This window comes from Cucumis melo, chromosome 8, assembly GCF_025177605.1.
Source record: "Cucumis melo cultivar AY chromosome 8, USDA_Cmelo_AY_1.0, whole genome shotgun sequence".
Taxonomy (NCBI): domain Eukaryota; kingdom Viridiplantae; phylum Streptophyta; class Magnoliopsida; order Cucurbitales; family Cucurbitaceae; genus Cucumis; species Cucumis melo.
In genome coordinates this window covers 958,737-975,084 of record NC_066864.1, presented here as the reverse complement: position 1 = coordinate 975,084, position 16,348 = coordinate 958,737, and the positions used below count along the sequence as shown (strand labels likewise).

At 33.3% G+C, this 16,348-nt stretch overlaps 2 protein-coding genes and 1 long non-coding RNA gene across 6 annotated transcripts; 2 read left to right on the top strand and 1 right to left on the bottom strand.

The window, feature by feature from the left end:
• Positions 1–4,011: 4,011 nt before the first annotated feature.
• LOC103484358 (glycolate oxidase 1) lies at positions 4,012–8,324 on the bottom strand. 4 transcript variants are annotated; one of them, XM_008441398.3, is made up of 12 exons: positions 7,809–8,324; positions 6,999–7,157; positions 6,361–6,485; positions 5,974–6,020; positions 5,751–5,828; positions 5,491–5,615; positions 5,330–5,396; positions 5,173–5,235; positions 4,997–5,066; positions 4,773–4,873; positions 4,551–4,655; positions 4,012–4,465 (listed from the first exon to the last, which is right to left on the bottom strand). In XM_008441398.3, the coding sequence occupies exons 2-12, from the start codon at positions 7,133–7,135 to the stop codon at positions 4,280–4,282; spliced, it is 1,104 nt and encodes a 367-aa protein (XP_008439620.1). In that variant the 5' UTR covers positions 7,136–7,157; positions 7,809–8,324; the 3' UTR covers positions 4,012–4,279. The 4 variants fall into 4 exon arrangements, with proteins under 4 accessions (XP_008439620.1, XP_008439621.1, XP_050944505.1 ...); XM_008441399.3 differs by having other exon boundaries at positions 7,735–8,143; XM_051088548.1 differs by having other exon boundaries at positions 4,547–4,655; positions 7,809–8,143.
• A 2,487-nt stretch (positions 8,325–10,811) lies between these two features.
• LOC103484357 (KH domain-containing protein At4g18375-like) lies at positions 10,812–16,303 on the top strand. Its single transcript, XM_008441397.3, has 8 exons — positions 10,812–10,978; positions 11,574–12,176; positions 13,142–13,639; positions 14,120–14,359; positions 14,446–14,715; positions 15,106–15,161; positions 15,269–15,365; positions 15,799–16,303. The coding sequence occupies exons 2-8, from the start codon at positions 11,592–11,594 to the stop codon at positions 15,928–15,930; spliced, it is 1,878 nt and encodes a 625-aa protein (XP_008439619.1). The 5' UTR covers positions 10,812–10,978; positions 11,574–11,591; the 3' UTR covers positions 15,931–16,303.
• On the top strand, positions 15,436–15,710 carry LOC127150592 (uncharacterized). Its single transcript, XR_007823051.1, has 2 exons — positions 15,436–15,515; positions 15,597–15,710. It is a non-coding gene; the product is annotated as an uncharacterized LOC127150592 (long non-coding RNA).
• Positions 16,304–16,348: the final 45 nt, after the last annotated feature.

Here is a 16,348-nt window from a genome sequence, read left to right as displayed (position 1 = left end):
TTCAATTAAATAGGGATTGGGAATTTTGTGATTACACCCAAAGGGCACTACTTTTCAAATATTAAAAAAAAACAAACAATATATTCAAATCTCACTTACCAAAAAGATTAAAGCAATGTGATTAATTCATGCCACACTTTTTATTTCTTAAAAAAAAATGTCTTCTTTTTTTGTATAAAAGGAAAAATAGAAAATTTCACTTACTAGTTGGTATTGTCAAATTCAATGATATTAATTAAAGTTGACAACTTAAGAAGAAAAAAAAAACACTTTGTTAATTGAATTGGCTAATCTCCATGGGACATTGCCAAATTCAAGATATTGTAAAATGAGACCACTTTATTGACTTATTTATTAATTGCACATGTTTTATATTTTATTAAATTAATGTACATATGTGTATGTATATGTATATATATGTATATATATATATGTATGTATATCCTTCTTCCAAAGTCATATATAAGGGCTGCCTTTATATTTAAATTCCCCATTGGTAATTTTTCTTAATTTCATGCAATCATTCCATTTTGAGTTAAATTGAACCTATTTAGAAAAAAAGGGGGGCTTTCATTTTGCTCCCCCAACAAATAGAAATTAGGTGAAATTGGTCCTTTTTTAAAAAAAATTATGGTATTATTAAAATCAGGTAAAACTAACAAAGAGAAATTAATAATTAATCTGAGAGTCCAAGAAGTAAGAAAGTGTTGCTAAAAATGGAATAATAAATGTTTAATATTATAAAATGAAAATAAGTAAAAGCTTATTTATTGGAAAAGGGAAATAAAAAAGGAATATTTTGAGAATTGATTGAGGTAGGGATTATGGAAATAATGGAAAGAAAGGAAAAGAGAAAAGTAAAGGGTGGAGGAAACGGGTAAAATGTGTGAAGAAAAAAGTGGAGTGGGGCCAAATTGTATTTATTCAAAACTACATGGGGTTCCAACTAACTTCTTTTTTTTTTTCATTTTTGCCTTGTTTTAAAAATGGGAATAATAATTATATTTACTTTCGGCAACTTTTGCATAATATTTTCAAGCTCTCAATCCTCTTTTTAAAGGAACCAAAAAAAAAAAAAAAAAAAATACAAAAACAAAAACCTACGATTAACATATCAACTCATATATTAGGCTTTGTTAAATTAATTATTTTGTTTTTAAAAATTAAACCACATCCTCCAACAAAATGAACCCGATATCGAGAAAAAAAAATCAAAAGTGTAGTTTGAAAAAATAAAGAATATTGTTGCCATTGAACTTAATATCTTTACAATTGAACTATATTGAGAAAAATAGAATCGCCACAGGCTGGGGGAATAAGAAAAAAACAAATAAAGTGAATTTGTTTTAAATGTTTTTTTTTTTCATTTAAAATAAAAATTAGAAGAACAAATTAAATTCGAACTAAATAGACGTAAAATAATTGAGTTTGAAAGAGTAAAGATTCGATTACTAACTTTTCATATTAATAGAATGAGTTGATTTATTTACTAACACATATTTAATGTAAAGATTATTTACTATTTATTTATTTAATTAATTTCTCCTGTTCTAAGAAGATTTTCCGAGTTTGCATAATTAATATTAAATATAACCTAATAAATTTAGTTTTTTAATTTGAAAATAATGAATATTTTGTTATTCCGATCAAATAAAGCTTTGAAATTAAAAAAAAAAAATACAATTAAAAAACAAGAGAATGCTACAAAACATGGTTTTCTTTATTCTTTTACTACAATAATAATGAATATCGACCACGTTGCAAATTTTATTTATTTAAAAGAAAATAAATACTTTATTTTTTTCTTTTGTAGACCATACTTTAAAAAAAAAAAAGTTTATTTTTGAATTTGGAAAAGAAAAATACATTCATTATTTTCTTGAAGTAACAATTATTGGAAGCAAAATAATAATAATATAGAAAGCTTAAAACGTGGGAGAAAAACGTGTGGAAAAAGAAATTTAAAAGAAAGTGATTGCCGTACCGTACTTTTCCAGAATTACTTCTGGAGAATTGAGGAAACAGCTTTTTATTCTCCCATGTCTCCCCCTCCCCACATCCAAATTTCTATACATTTTTCTACATCCACACATACTTGGGTTTATCTTGACAAATGTAACTGTAAGTTTCGACAAAATGAAGAATTAAAACTATTCGTTTGAAAAGTTTAGACAACTGACCAACTTCAAACAAAAGTTGTTTAGAGTCGAACTTTAGGTGTACTAACTCTTAGAATAATATGTCGTAAGTTTAATGATGTTTATAGTTTTGTCATTTAGGATCGTCTACTTCCAATCTTGCACTCACCAACCTTCTTTTCAATTTTTTATTTTCATGTACATTGTCTCCATTTTGGGGCTCCACCATCACCTTCTAATCAATACTATGATACATTATTTTGTGTCTCCATTATTTAATTCAACCTATCAACTTGATTTATTTATTGACCTCGTTTTTAATCTTTCTATTGTATAATCTCCTTGATTAATGCAGACAATGTTGGACTGATAAAAAAATAGAGACCTACGACAATGGCCTAATTATTAAGATTATGATCGATGTTTTAAATATCTCATTTTAGCTACGTCAAGATGGGGTCGTCTCGATTAATCACGATATTATCTGGGAAATGTAATTTCTAACAAAGTTGAAAGAAACAGTAGATAACATTTATATCAACACACAGCAGCCACAATTTTTTTATTTTATTTTTTCCAATTGTAATGGAAAGTTACTTAGTTTCATTTCTTTCTAACCATATGTTTCAATTGTTTTGGTCCCATAAAATTTGTTGCTTTCCTTTTACAGGTTGTTTGAAAACAAATAGTTGTTAGCAATAATGTGTCTCTCGAGTCAGATTCAAAAGTTGATGCAAGAGACACAAATGCATGTAGGATATTCGTAACAAGTAACATTTTTAGGGTTAATAATCAAGTGTATATTCAATACTTCTAACAAACTATACTTCATTTCCAATAGATTTCTATCAGTGATATGATCAATCACTAATTGATCTTGAGAATTAGATTTAAATTTTATCAAAAAAATTCTCACATTATGTTATATTGGTAAATATTTATTATTTGATTGTTATATTTGCAACTAACCTATGTATATAAAGTTTAAAAGTTTACCTTATGAATTTTTAAAAGTATCTAATAAATTTATTCTTTAAAAAAAATTATGTTCACTCAATTAATTCTGCTTCAAATTCATCTCTAACATATTTAAATGTGTTAATAAAAAATTAAATGTTATATTAGACTTTAAATATGAACGATTATACATTTTGTTCAAATTAATCTATCATTTTATTTTGAAAATCCATATTTTCTTGCAAAATGGTTAAAATATATATTACACAAAGAAAACAATAAACATGTTTGTAAAACGTTACTATTTGAAGTGGGCAATTGTGGATGAATTTTCAAAGGTAGAGCAACATTTATGTTTTTTAATTGAAGCCACTCAGTCGATATCATGGTTGCCCCAAATTCATCCATGCATGTGAATAACATTATTGACATTCATATTGTTTAAGAACATATTTGAGAGCCACTTTAAAATAGTTGATTTTGTTAACACAAAGATATAGAACCTGATGAGAGTAGAGATGCCAACCATCGGTGTCTACCACGCCAAGGATTCGTTCTCTTCTAGATCCGAAAGGAGAGCAGCCGACAACGCCCTCGTTAACGTAAGTTGTGGCCAATAAGACATGACCCAAATTCCCGCTCATTGGCCCTAGCAGACCAAACGTGGATGGAAAATGTTAAAACAATCACAGTATTTGGCCCAAAAAATTGTGTGAGTAGTGTTTGACCTAAAATAAATGAAGGAAAAACCAAGGCCATTCTGTTCTATTCTATTCTAAATATGCAAAACGCATCTAACTCGGAATATGTAAAATCAAAGCTTCTGAAAAAGGTGTCATTAATGTTGTGAGGGTCAAACTTCTTACCCAGGCGATGTGATTTCAATTTTTCGAACAAGGCAAGAAAATCAAAGGGATTGGAACATAAAAATGCCTTTATCTTTTTTTTTTTTCCATTTTTACCATGTACCAGCAACCAAAAAGACATAAAGTTCTCAACTTCAGTAACATATCATCAATGCTGGCAACAGAAACAATATAGAATGATGAATGTAATATCCCATTCGAGAAGACATTACATATTTTATCATAACAGAACATCGTTCATATGCTATATAAATTACAACCCCAAGAATTCAAGACTGCCAAATTGTGTTTGTTGTTGTTGCATACGCAATGCATATCTCATAGCCTTGGCACGATGCGAGGAGTGTCCCAGTCAGCCAGGATGTGGCTGCGGGTGATCTCCTGAAGTGAGCGGCAGCCACTCAATGCCATGGTCAGCTCGAACTCGTCACGCAACATCTGAAGCACTTTCCTCACACCGGCCTCACCCTCTGCTGCCAAAGAGAACACCACTGGCCTTCCAATCTAGCATTGATGAATATGATACTTTAAGTGATCATAGAGTTGATAGTAGCAAAGTGATCATCTGTATCGTGTTCTTTTTACTTACAAATATGCCAGATGCTCCAAGTGCCAATGCTTTGAAAACATCTGTTCCACGTCGAACACCGCCGTCCAGGAAAACAGGAACTTCGCCTCTAGCAGCTTTAACAACCTGAAATCATCAGGTACTAGATCATGTTCATAGCTCACGAGATAAATATGGGTTTTGTTTTAGGCCAACAAAAGATCTGCAAACCAAAATTTACTATTGTGCAATTGTATCAAGTACCTCTTCCAAAGCCACAATGGTTGCAGGAACATAGTCAAGTTGGCGAGCTCCATGATTCGAAACAATTATTCCAGCAGCTCCACTTTGAATGGCAATCCTTGCTGCAATTAGGAGGCCAAAACATCAGATTACGCTAAAAGCCTCCCATAGAAAAGACAAATTGCTATTGATAGAATCAAACGAGTGTATTGTTATAGCCGTTTTTCCCATCATGGTTTACTTACTGTCCTCAGCAGTAAGCACACCCTTCACAAGAATTGGCAACTTGGTGATGGTCTGCAGCCACTTCACATCCTGGAAATGAAGTTTTTACAATAATGCTACCTTGTTTGTTTCAAAATAAAAATGGTAATAGCAATAACAGTGTCTTTCTGAACTTGGAATGACATTTTTTAGTTACCTGCCAACTGAGAGTACGGTCGATCTGCCCCGCAACATATGAGGCCAGTCCAGAGTCATCTGCCTGTAAAAAACCACACCCCCACAGAGAAAGAAAGTGTTATCGAGGAATTGTTAATGGAAATAGAATTCAGCATAGAGTGGCATTTCACTCTTACCTTGTCCATTTTACCAAGATCCAATCCCTCAAAGTTCTTCAATGTCAAAAATGGTGGCAAAGTAAATCTGCATCAAGAGCCATCAAAGTGTGAAAAACATTTGATACAAGCTTTATTATATACCACAAACCTACATCAGCTGACTCAATATATCCACACACCTGTTCTTGATATCAGCTTCCCTGCGACCAAGCCTTGGAGTGTCCACAGTCAGAGCAATGGCTTTGAAACCAGCCTTTTCAGCTCTTCTCACAAGTTGTGCCACAACATTCCTATCCTTGTACACCTGAATAAGCAATAAAATGAGTTCAGATGAAACGCAATAAGACCAAATGTTTGAGACAAACGAAGCAGTAAATAGTTGGTGATAAAATAAAATGTTGCTTGTTGTTCTTGAAAACTCTTTATAAATTGTTCTTACATATAGCTGGAAGAATCGAATGCCAGGTCCAGTGGAAGCAACTTCTTCGACACTGGAAGTAGCCCATGAGGAAAGAGTCTGAAACAATTGAAGAATAGCTCGAGTTAATCTTAGAAATTAAGTCGTTAACCAACCTCACACTTGTAATTCAAGTCAAGACTGTGTGCCAAAAATTTGAGAGAGTAAAAAAAACATGTTTAGGCTTGGAAGAAGAAATTTAAACCATAATTGTGCCTGCTGCAGACGCTGCTCTGGCTGTTGCATACTCCCCTGCATTGAAACAGCAATATTATTCAGACGAAAACAGAGTCATTCTTGTATGAAGGGAAATGTAAATCAGCTCAATAAGTATGATTATTTTCTTTAATCCATAAATTTCATCTTCATGTATGAATTTTCTCATTCAAATCTAATGTGTACTAATCTTGAAATGCAACTACAGTCTATGGTTGACCAGAGAGATTTACAAGCCATTAAGGCAGTGCATATACATAATAGAACTTGACAAATCAACTTTCAACAAGTTCTGACTATCGAAAGTTTTCTAAACCATAAAGGCAGACGCCGCACTAGACAAATGGAGTTCAAAAAGGAATTAGGAAGTTTTTACCTTCAGGGTGAGCCATCTTTTGCATGGCAGTGGGAGCAATCATAATGGGCATTGAAATTTTGAATCCCAACACAGTTGTTGACATGTCGATCTTACTCACATCAATAAGAATGCGGGGACGGAACCTGTCCCGATGAAAGTTAGCAACTGTCAGACAATTAGTTTTAATATTGCTCTGAAAAGAAAAACAGAAGAAAGAACACGAACTCAGATTGAAGCTTCTCTAAAAAAAATTCAAAGCTGTTTTAATTGAAATTTATTTTTTAAAATTATATTTAAGGAGAACAAAATATTAATTAAATGCTTGCTTCAATGGCAATATTTAGTATCTTCAAATTTTTCTAAACTGTTATTAACTATCATGAAAATTGTGAAAAGCGCCTCTATTGAGACTACAAGTATTTTTCATGCATTCAAAAGTGTCCATAAAACTCACGCTCTTGGATAAAGAACTATATAAGTCTTTTTTCCAAAATATTAAAGAAAATAAGTATTATCTAAAAGCAGTACTTTCAAATATCATCTCAAACTATTTTCAAAGATTTATCTTGCAAATAAAAAGAGATATACAATACAAAAAAAAAAGTGAAGTAACGTTGTATTGAAAAGCACTAGCAAAAGCATGGAAAGGAACGTACAAAATCCTGGAAAATGCATTTCGATTCTCCTTCAGGGTCCACTGGTCCTCTGCACCAGATGCATAGTAGTCATAAACCATCTTTGGCAACTTCTCCTTTGCAATAGCCTCATACTCGGTGACATTAGTAATCTCCATCTTTTCAGCAAACTACTTAAAACTGTGTTAAAGAAAATTAGACAAATTAATTCAACACCCAACAATTTGAAACGATCTGTCAGGTTTTTGATGAAAAGGGATGAAGCAACAATTCTCATCAAGACCAAGAAAGTACAATTTAAAACATAGTAAATAGTACACAGTCCTGGAGAAAATGAATAATACAATTGATGTACGAGATAATCATTGATTAACAAAGTAAACTAGTTATTAGTTTATTGCTTTAGGTTTATTCATCAAAACCAGCAGAAGATGCGATTATCGATAGTTTATTCCATGCTTGAAAACGATTGCAAACGAACATTCATCGGTATCAAGATATGAATCTAATTGAACCAGTGAATATCAGATTCATTTCATTCAAGTTCCATGGATAAACAAAAAATGAAACAGGACACGAGCCCACCCATCATCGTCAAAAGCAAATTCATAGAGCAGAAGTGAAAGTCAGTCTAAAAGAATCCTAAAAGAATCCAAACCCACATCAATGAAACAGAATAAACGAATAAGAACTGCATGAAACACAAAAACTCAAAATGCCCAAATGAATGAAGGAACAATACATATAGATGTAGTACCACAAAATCCCAGATAAGAGAAGAAGAACAAATCAGAAGTGGCAGAAGAACAAGTGAGGGGAGAGAGAACATACCCTTATCTGTGGAAATGAAAATGAATGAAGGGAAATAATGAAAAGGGATTAAAGATAACAAATAGAAGATGGAAAGAGGATCGAAAGAGAGAGAGAGATTGAGCTCTCGAAATGGGGAATGCAAAAACAAACAACAAATATAGCAAAAGGGCGATAGAGGAAGACCGTGATCGGATTGAAGGAAAAGACAAAAGGGGTGGGATCAAAATGGGGGAAAAGAGAGAGAGACCACATTATTTGGATTGGATTTTGAAGGTGGGCGTTAGAAATCAAATCTGTTTCACAGAAATTTCTCAAATTAATCGGAAATAAAAACTTGTGTGGAGGGCGTTCGCAAGACTGTCACTCCTGCTCAATCCTCGATAAAATCCCTGCTTCAATAATGTAATCTAATTTTCTATTCGAATTGATCAGAATGAAGAAAAAAAAATGGTGGGTGATTCAAACTTTGACAAATTGGCGCTTCAAGAAACGAATTTTATCTCAAATTCTTGACATGCTTGGAAGTTGATGCGGGAAATATAATTCTTCACTCACTTTACTACAACAGTGTGCGTTATTTTAATGAAAGTATGGATCTTTCAAGAAACTTTAACCGTAGTCGTACTCAATTTTGTCAATATGATTGTTTGTTCTTTTACTTTCTTGTAATACAGTAATTAGTTTAGTATTGATTTTCTTAAAATCACTTCAAAAACACACTGTTAATCTCCTAAAATTAAATTACAAATATGCTTCAGTAATTTTGAAAATCTATTTCAAACTTATTTCTAAACATTCCTGATGAAGTTTAAAAATATTAAATCTTTTATTTAGTCTTCACACTTTTCCTTCCATTAAAATAGCAACAGTAAAACTAAAATAGACCGAATCTATTTGAAGATGGAAGATAGAAATATTTACCCGATTATATTTTATTTATATTTACTTACCGGTGAGTGTTTTAATTAAGTTAACTAATTTTCAGTTTATTTAGTATTAAAAGTCAGTAATTTAATTGTAAATTGAAATATATCTTAAATGATAAAACATTGATTATGCATAATTATGCCTCTTATCTTGTCATTTATTTTAACAATGGTAATTAAGAGAAAAAAAGTCTGAAACATTATTGGTTGAAAAACTAAATAGATAATTAAGAATACTTTTTCTTCCATCTTTTGGTTAGGTGAAAAGGAAAAGAAAAAAGTTGGGATTTCCAAATAGTTTAGTCAAAAATGTCACAATAAGCAATGATATTGTAAGTTTACAAAATCTCTCCTACTTTACTACGTTTCAATTAATATCGAAACATTAATTTGAAAAATGACATCCAACTTCATTTATCTGTATTTATATATTTTTCTTTTAATTTATTGTACAGATGTCATCGTACTTCATTTATTGAGTTTTATCTAAAATCGATCCTACATGTAAAACGTCCATACTCCAAGGTGTTATATTAAATCTTATTTGAACTCATGTTTTTAAAAAAATGTCAAATCCGCATTAACCTTAAAAATATCGAACCCTAAATTTAATCCATCAATATCTAATGAGGTGGCTAACCCTAAAATTGAACCAGTGCATCGTATAAGTATGATTAGTATTTGAAGTATATTTTGGAGAGAGTAGTTCTTATCTACCCGAAAATAAAAAAGACATGTGATGCAAAATAATAAAAAATTAATGAAATCTAAGAATAACGTAATTACATATCTATGAAAATAATATTTGGTTGAATTGTTTCGTTGGTAATCGTGTTTGTTTTTGATATATTGTCAAGTACAATTAATTTATAATATTATGTTTTTCAACTTGTTAAAGTGTATATTAATAGATTTACATTTTTTAACTTACTATTCAACAACTAGCAATGCAAGTACTAATCGACTTGTGAATTATGTCTCTATTGATTGAGTACATATATGTACAATAAGGAAACTGTACATAAAATATTAATAGTTTATAACATCTATAGTTTACTTTAGACGGTTTCAAACAATGTATAATTTGTTAAGAAAATCAACACGAACCGAAGAAATGAAGTGATTTAGAATGAATAAACTTATAGACCTAGATCGATTAAATACGTAAATCACCCACAATTTACCACTAAATTAAATTGTGGGTGTAATGAGTATTCGGCTTTACAGATAAACTAAGTTGCCCAAAAGAAAAACCATATAAATGCATTAAACTCTAGAAAAATACAAACTATCTTAAACATTTGTAAGCTTATTCTACGATGCTCTTAGTTATTTTTCACTTAAATAGTTGTGTTTCTTACAACAAAAGACATAAAGGAAAACTCAAGAACGAGTCTTCGACTACCACACTTACTTGGATCCTCTCACCCTCATAAAGTTCCATAAGATCATTGGACGATACATCTTCAATTGAAATCACGACATTCATCTTAATCAAACCATCTTAGGGAGTAATTAATCTACACAAGATCGAATATTAAAGATTTTGAGCTATTCCATATATAGTCCATAAATCTATAATAACATCAAACAAACCCCTAAACTTTTGTGTACAATTAAATAAATTTCAGACGGTTAGCCAAAATTTAAAAACTTGATACCATTACTAATCAACATTTTGAAGAAATCAATACCTATTTGAAAATTAATGCATGAACAACTTTTAAAAACTTATAAGTATTAATTCGTCCAAACTATACGTTTCACAATTCACACGATAATTACCGACCAAAATTTAAAGAGAGGTGGATTTATATACTTTAAAAAATTAGAACATGATACAGATATTAGTTTAGAGTTTAAAGGAAAATAATCTATATCTCATATGTTTTCATATTTCTTCACAAATAAATAACTCCGCACGATCTCGAACCCATTGTGCAAAGTTGCAATTTCCAGTAGAACCTGTGGATTGCATACGGTCGCAGCAGACTGTCATACATTACAAAATTAATACAGACCGTTCGATTGAAGATAATCGTAAAGATGACAACGAAAGGTCACAACATTCAACGGCCAAGATCACATCCTCGTGGATAACGTACTAAAAGTGACAAGTTTCGGGAACACCAGAACGAAATAAATACCGAGACAAAATACAAAGCGCGGTTCTTGTAAACCCTCGTAGTCCATATCTCCTACCATCGCAGTATTGGCGGCCTTCTGTCTGTGGTGGTGCCGCTACTTCGTTTCTTCGCCGAGGTACTTTTCTTCTATGTTCTTTTTCTCTTTCTCCGTGATGTTCACGGTGCTTTTAGCTGTTTCTATGAATTAGGGTTTTCTTTTTGCATTCCCTTCACACCAAGAATGCAAGTTTAGGAACATTCTAATGTGTTTCACTATTTAGTCCCTATTTAACCAGTGTCCTACTGCTACACGATTCATTCAACTTTCTTGGTTCTGGTGGAAACCCTAATTTTTCTTTCAAACTGGGAATGAGTTGAAATGCCTCGACTGGGTTGTGGTTGTGACTCGGTCGAAGACTTTCACGTTTTCGTAAGTTTCCATAAAACAAGGGTTTTTTTCCTCGCCAATTTTTGTACTCGGTGCTTACGTTCCATTATACAATGGAGTTTCATATTGTCTTGCTCTTTGCATATATCGCTCTCTCGCTCTCTCTTTTTGGTGTGTGTGTGTGTGTGTGGGGGGGGGGGGGGGTAGGTTGCTTGAGGAACTAGACTGGTGATTAGGATCGAACATGATGTTTTTTGTATTATTTTTTTCATATAATAAGTGGTAGAAATCTCCATTGAGTGTATTTTCAGAATATTGTTCATTTTATTTTTTGCGGATGCAGATAAATTAAAATTTCAAAATGGTGAGTGGGAAGCGACCTTATGGTCAGAGGGACTATAATGGAGACAATAAGGGGTACAAGAGAAGGATTACTGAACAAGATGACTGGGTTAGTGATGAACTTGTTGTTTACCGAATACTTTGCCCTGATGAGGTCATTGGAAGTGTTATTGGTAAGAGCGGGAAAGTGATAAACTCAATAAGGCAAGAAACGAGGGCAAAGATTAAGGTGGTTGATCCGTTTCCTGGTGCTAAGGACCGTGTTATAACAATATTCTGCTTCGTTAAGGATAAGGAGGATGTGGAAGTTGATGATGAGTTCAATGATAGGCAAACATTATGTGCAGCCCAAGATGCTCTTCTTAAAGTTCATGCTGCCATTGCTAATGCACTGGCTTCTGCTGGAGATTTAGACCGGAAACAGAGGGATAAGGAACAATGCCAAATTCTTATCCCTTCAAGCCAATCTGCTAATGTCATTGGTAAAGCAGGATCGACTATAAAAAAGCTTAGAAGCAAGACGAGGACCAGTATAAAAATCAGCCCCAAGGATGCCACTGATCCAATTCATTCGTGTGCCATGGAATTTGACAATTTTGCTGTGGTATGTATATATGGCTCCCATTCAAACTTTATTTAGTATCACTGTTCACTGTTGATATCATGCACCTCCAATCCACGTGATATATTTGTTTTTTTTCCATGTGTATCAATTAACTATCAGCATGGAATCTCCATGTTTCTTGTTTCAAAATAAAATAAATAAGGACAGAAGGTTAAACAAATCAAATCCTATTATTGTCTACTATAAAAAAGCCTATTATTGGCATCATGCTTTACATGGTATCAGCATTGTCTACAATCGGGAGCCTGAGAACTTAACTGAGCTTTATAACTACATCTTTTTGGTGTGTGCTTGTGTGTAAATAAAAAAACCATTCATTAGTATTTAAAATTATACAAAAAATGGTGATATTATGTAAATATCCATATTTTCTAAGCTCATAAAGTTGCAGAAGACTGGGTTTATTGCACGCCTTTCTTTACCTCTCAATGTTTTGAGGTGAAAATACTGGGTACTTCTGTGTTTGGTTTATCTTTTGAAGACTACATGCCTAAGGAGTTCTTCAACCCATCAATAGACCTTGTACTCTACTTGGTATCTAGGTGGGTAGTTAGTCATCGGTTTTCACTGTAAAACGGAAATAATCACAAGTGCTTCCAATGATCTAGAGATATGTGACTTGGCAGATTTAAAATGTCTCTGTTACTTGAAATCAAGTAATTCACGTTGATGGTTTGACTGCCAAAAGTCCATCGTGCATTTGTCTTCTAGTTCTTATATCCGTCTCTCTATCAACTTATAGATTCTTAACTTTCTGAGAAACAGGTCTCAAAGAACCAATATTTTTTGTTAACTTTCCCATCTAACTCGCACTTTAAGAGGCTATAATCAGAAATATCAAATCCTGAATGAAAGTTGACTCTCTATTTCTGTTTCTTCTCAACAACTTTGTGGTGTTGTTTGCTGACCAACAACACCAACTTTCTTTTGTTTCTTTTGAGTAGATATCTGGAGAACCTGAGGGAGTAAGACGGGCATTGTTTGCAATATCTTCAATTATGTATAAGTTCCCTCCCAGAGAAGAGATTCCTCTTGATACAAATGTAAGCGAAGCCCCTCCTAATATAATTATCCCATCCGATGTCCCTCTGTATTCAGCAGGAGGACTATATCCAAGTGCAGATCCTATTCTTCCTCCCAGATCTATTCCACCGATGCTTGGTGCTCAACATGTTCAGGATCTTCATGATTACCCTGATAGTGGGAATGCATGGCCTCTTTATTCATCTGCTCTTCCTGTGGTTCCTGGTGGTATTAGTGGTCATCCTCCATCGGAGGAGTTGGTGGTTAGAGTATTATGCCCCTTTGATAACATTGGCCGTGTCATTGGTAAAGGTGGGGGTACCATTAAAAGCATAAGGCAAGCAAGTGGTGCTCGTGTGGAGGTGGATGACACCAAGCGTGATTGTGATGAATGCATTATTACTATCTCGTCATTTGAGGTACTATTCTTCTCTCACAAAATGCAAGAAGAGTTCTGCTCATCCAGTGCCTTCGATTTCTTTTTGGTTCTTTATATCATTTTGAAGGAAGTTTTATTTGCAAATTTTGGAATTAAATCAAAAAATGAATTTGTGCGTTGTAAATGGTTGGAATTTTAGAAGTGTTCTTCGAAATCTAAAAAATGAACATGGAAACTGGCTTTCTATGTATCCAAAGTAGTAGAGTTTTCGATAATACATTTCTATTGCAAAAAAAAAAAGATTGAACTCCTGCTTACTTTGTAGTGTACCCTTTATTTTATTTGAAATATTGGCTTCAAGCCATCCGACAATCTGTAACATGATATTTTACTTGCTTAATGTATGTGAAGATTTACTTGGCGTTTTGTTCTTTTAGTTGCATTTCTTATTCATGCTTGAGCTGATTATTTATTTTAACTAATACATTTGCGCTGCTGTTTTTTTAATGTATTTTTCCAGTCCTTGGATGATCTGAAGTCAATGGCTGTTGAAACTGTGTTATTGCTGCAAGAAAAGATTAATGATGATGAAGGTGGTATGGTGATTATGAGACTACTTATTCCATCTAAAGTTATTGGTTGTATTATAGGAAAAAGTGGTTCAATCATCAATGAGATTCGGAAGTCAACTAGAGCTGATATCCGTATTTCTAAGGGTGACAAACTTAAGTGTGCTTCTTCCAGTGATGAACTTGTTGAGGTTTGCTTTATGAATCTTAATTAGTGCTTAATGCTGAATGCAGTATTGCTTGCACTACACTTCTGATTTTGAATGATTTTTTGCAGGTAACTGGTAAAGTTGGCTGTGTGAGAGATGCATTGGTCCAGATTGTGTTAAGGCTTCGTGATGATGCTTTGAAAGAGAGGGATGTTGGTCATAACTCTGCTATCGTTACTGATTCAATGTACACATCAGGTTCCAGTTTTTCAATGCCATCTGTCTTGCCTTCTGTTTCTCCTGGGGCTCCACCAATGGGCTATGATCAGAGGGCTGAAAGTGGTAGTGGATTAAGTGTTCTCTCTTCAAGTGGCCTATATGGATATGGATCACTGTCGGTAGGTGTCATAAGCAAACTTTTGATATTGTGGGACATAAGTACTTTTCTTTTTTGCAAACAGTTATATAATTGCTGCTCAGGCCTTTTTGGAAAAACAAATTTGTTTTGTACCAAAGAGATGATGAGGTCAGCATTTGTCATATTCTGATGTTTGAGGGAGGCAGACAGCTTCAGCTTTTTTTTTTCCTTATAAGAGATAGCTTCAACTTTTATTTCGGTATCTGTGTGTTTTTCTTTTTTTTTTTTTTTTTGGGGGGGGGGGTGTGTGTTAGATAATTTAGTATGGTTATCTGTGATGGATATCTTTCTGGTGATAATGAAGGGAATTTCTTTCTTATTTTTCTGTTATTTTCTTGCATATTAAAACCTCTTTCTGTACTTGTATCAGATGGGAGACAATGGCTATGGATCCATGTCCTCATATTCATCCAAGTTGTATGGAGGGTATGTGCCACCTTATTTTATTTTAGAATGCAAATTGTTTGTTTTATTTATTTCATTCACGTATCAATTGGTAACCATCGTTTTTACGTTTATTGTTTTCATTACAGGCTGCCTCCTCCATCTTCTCTCGAGATGTTGATCCCAGCAAATGCAGCTGGTAAAGTAATTGGAAAAGGAGGGGCTAATATTGCCAACATTAGGAAGGTTGGTTTGTTGTTGTCTACATTTCATTATTATTGATTACTTTTCTATGACTTTTTTATGTGGACGTGTTAGGATGTTCAAGTTTAATTTTTTTCTAATAGCATAATTCCTACTCTGGTCAATTGGAGAACAGTTCTAACATCACACCAGGTATATGTTCATGTATGATGAAAAAGTAAAAGAATTCCGAGTCTATTTGGATAGTGTTCATTCTCTATTTTTCATTTTTAGGTCTAGATCTTCATAGGGTGTATATGTGAACTTTTTCCCCTCCCCTTTGTAAGGGTGTGTTTGGCCCACTGGTTTTGGAATAGGGAAGTATCGGTCTAAAACTTTTTTAAGATATTGACAATTATCTGTACTGATGTTTATTCTTGTTACAAGGCTTTTTTGAGTAGTGAGAATATAACACTCTTACTTGTTCGTTGTTCAGATATCTGGAGCGTTGATAGAGATCTCAGACTCTAAGTCATCACGAGGTGATCGCATTGCTCTTATATCTGGTACATCTGAACAGAAGCGCACGGCTGAAAACTTGATTCAGGCATTTATAATGGCTACATGAGAAGAAAGATGACTTTTTTGGAAGTTACTAGATGAAAATCTTCCATATCTGATCGTCCTCTGTAGATCTCCCTAGGTTCAGTTCTGGAGAAGGGTTCCTCTTTTAGCCTTCAAATTCTTCAGTTTTTTTTCCCATTAAATGCGCAACAAGATGAAATGGGAGGATCTACAGCAGGTTCATATCTAGGGTTCCTAGAGCTTTTGTTTCTTAATCTATTCTTCTGTGGATTCTTAGAACTTTTAGGATCTTTCCTTTCATACTTGTATGTCTGGCCTTATCTTTTATCAGTTGGAAGTTCTCATTTCCTATGCTGTCATACTCGCATTATATGATGATTATGCCAGATGAGTTCCAGGATGGTCGTTATTCTCAATCTTATAACTGTGTACAATATTTTTCTGTCCATTCTGTCTCCTAC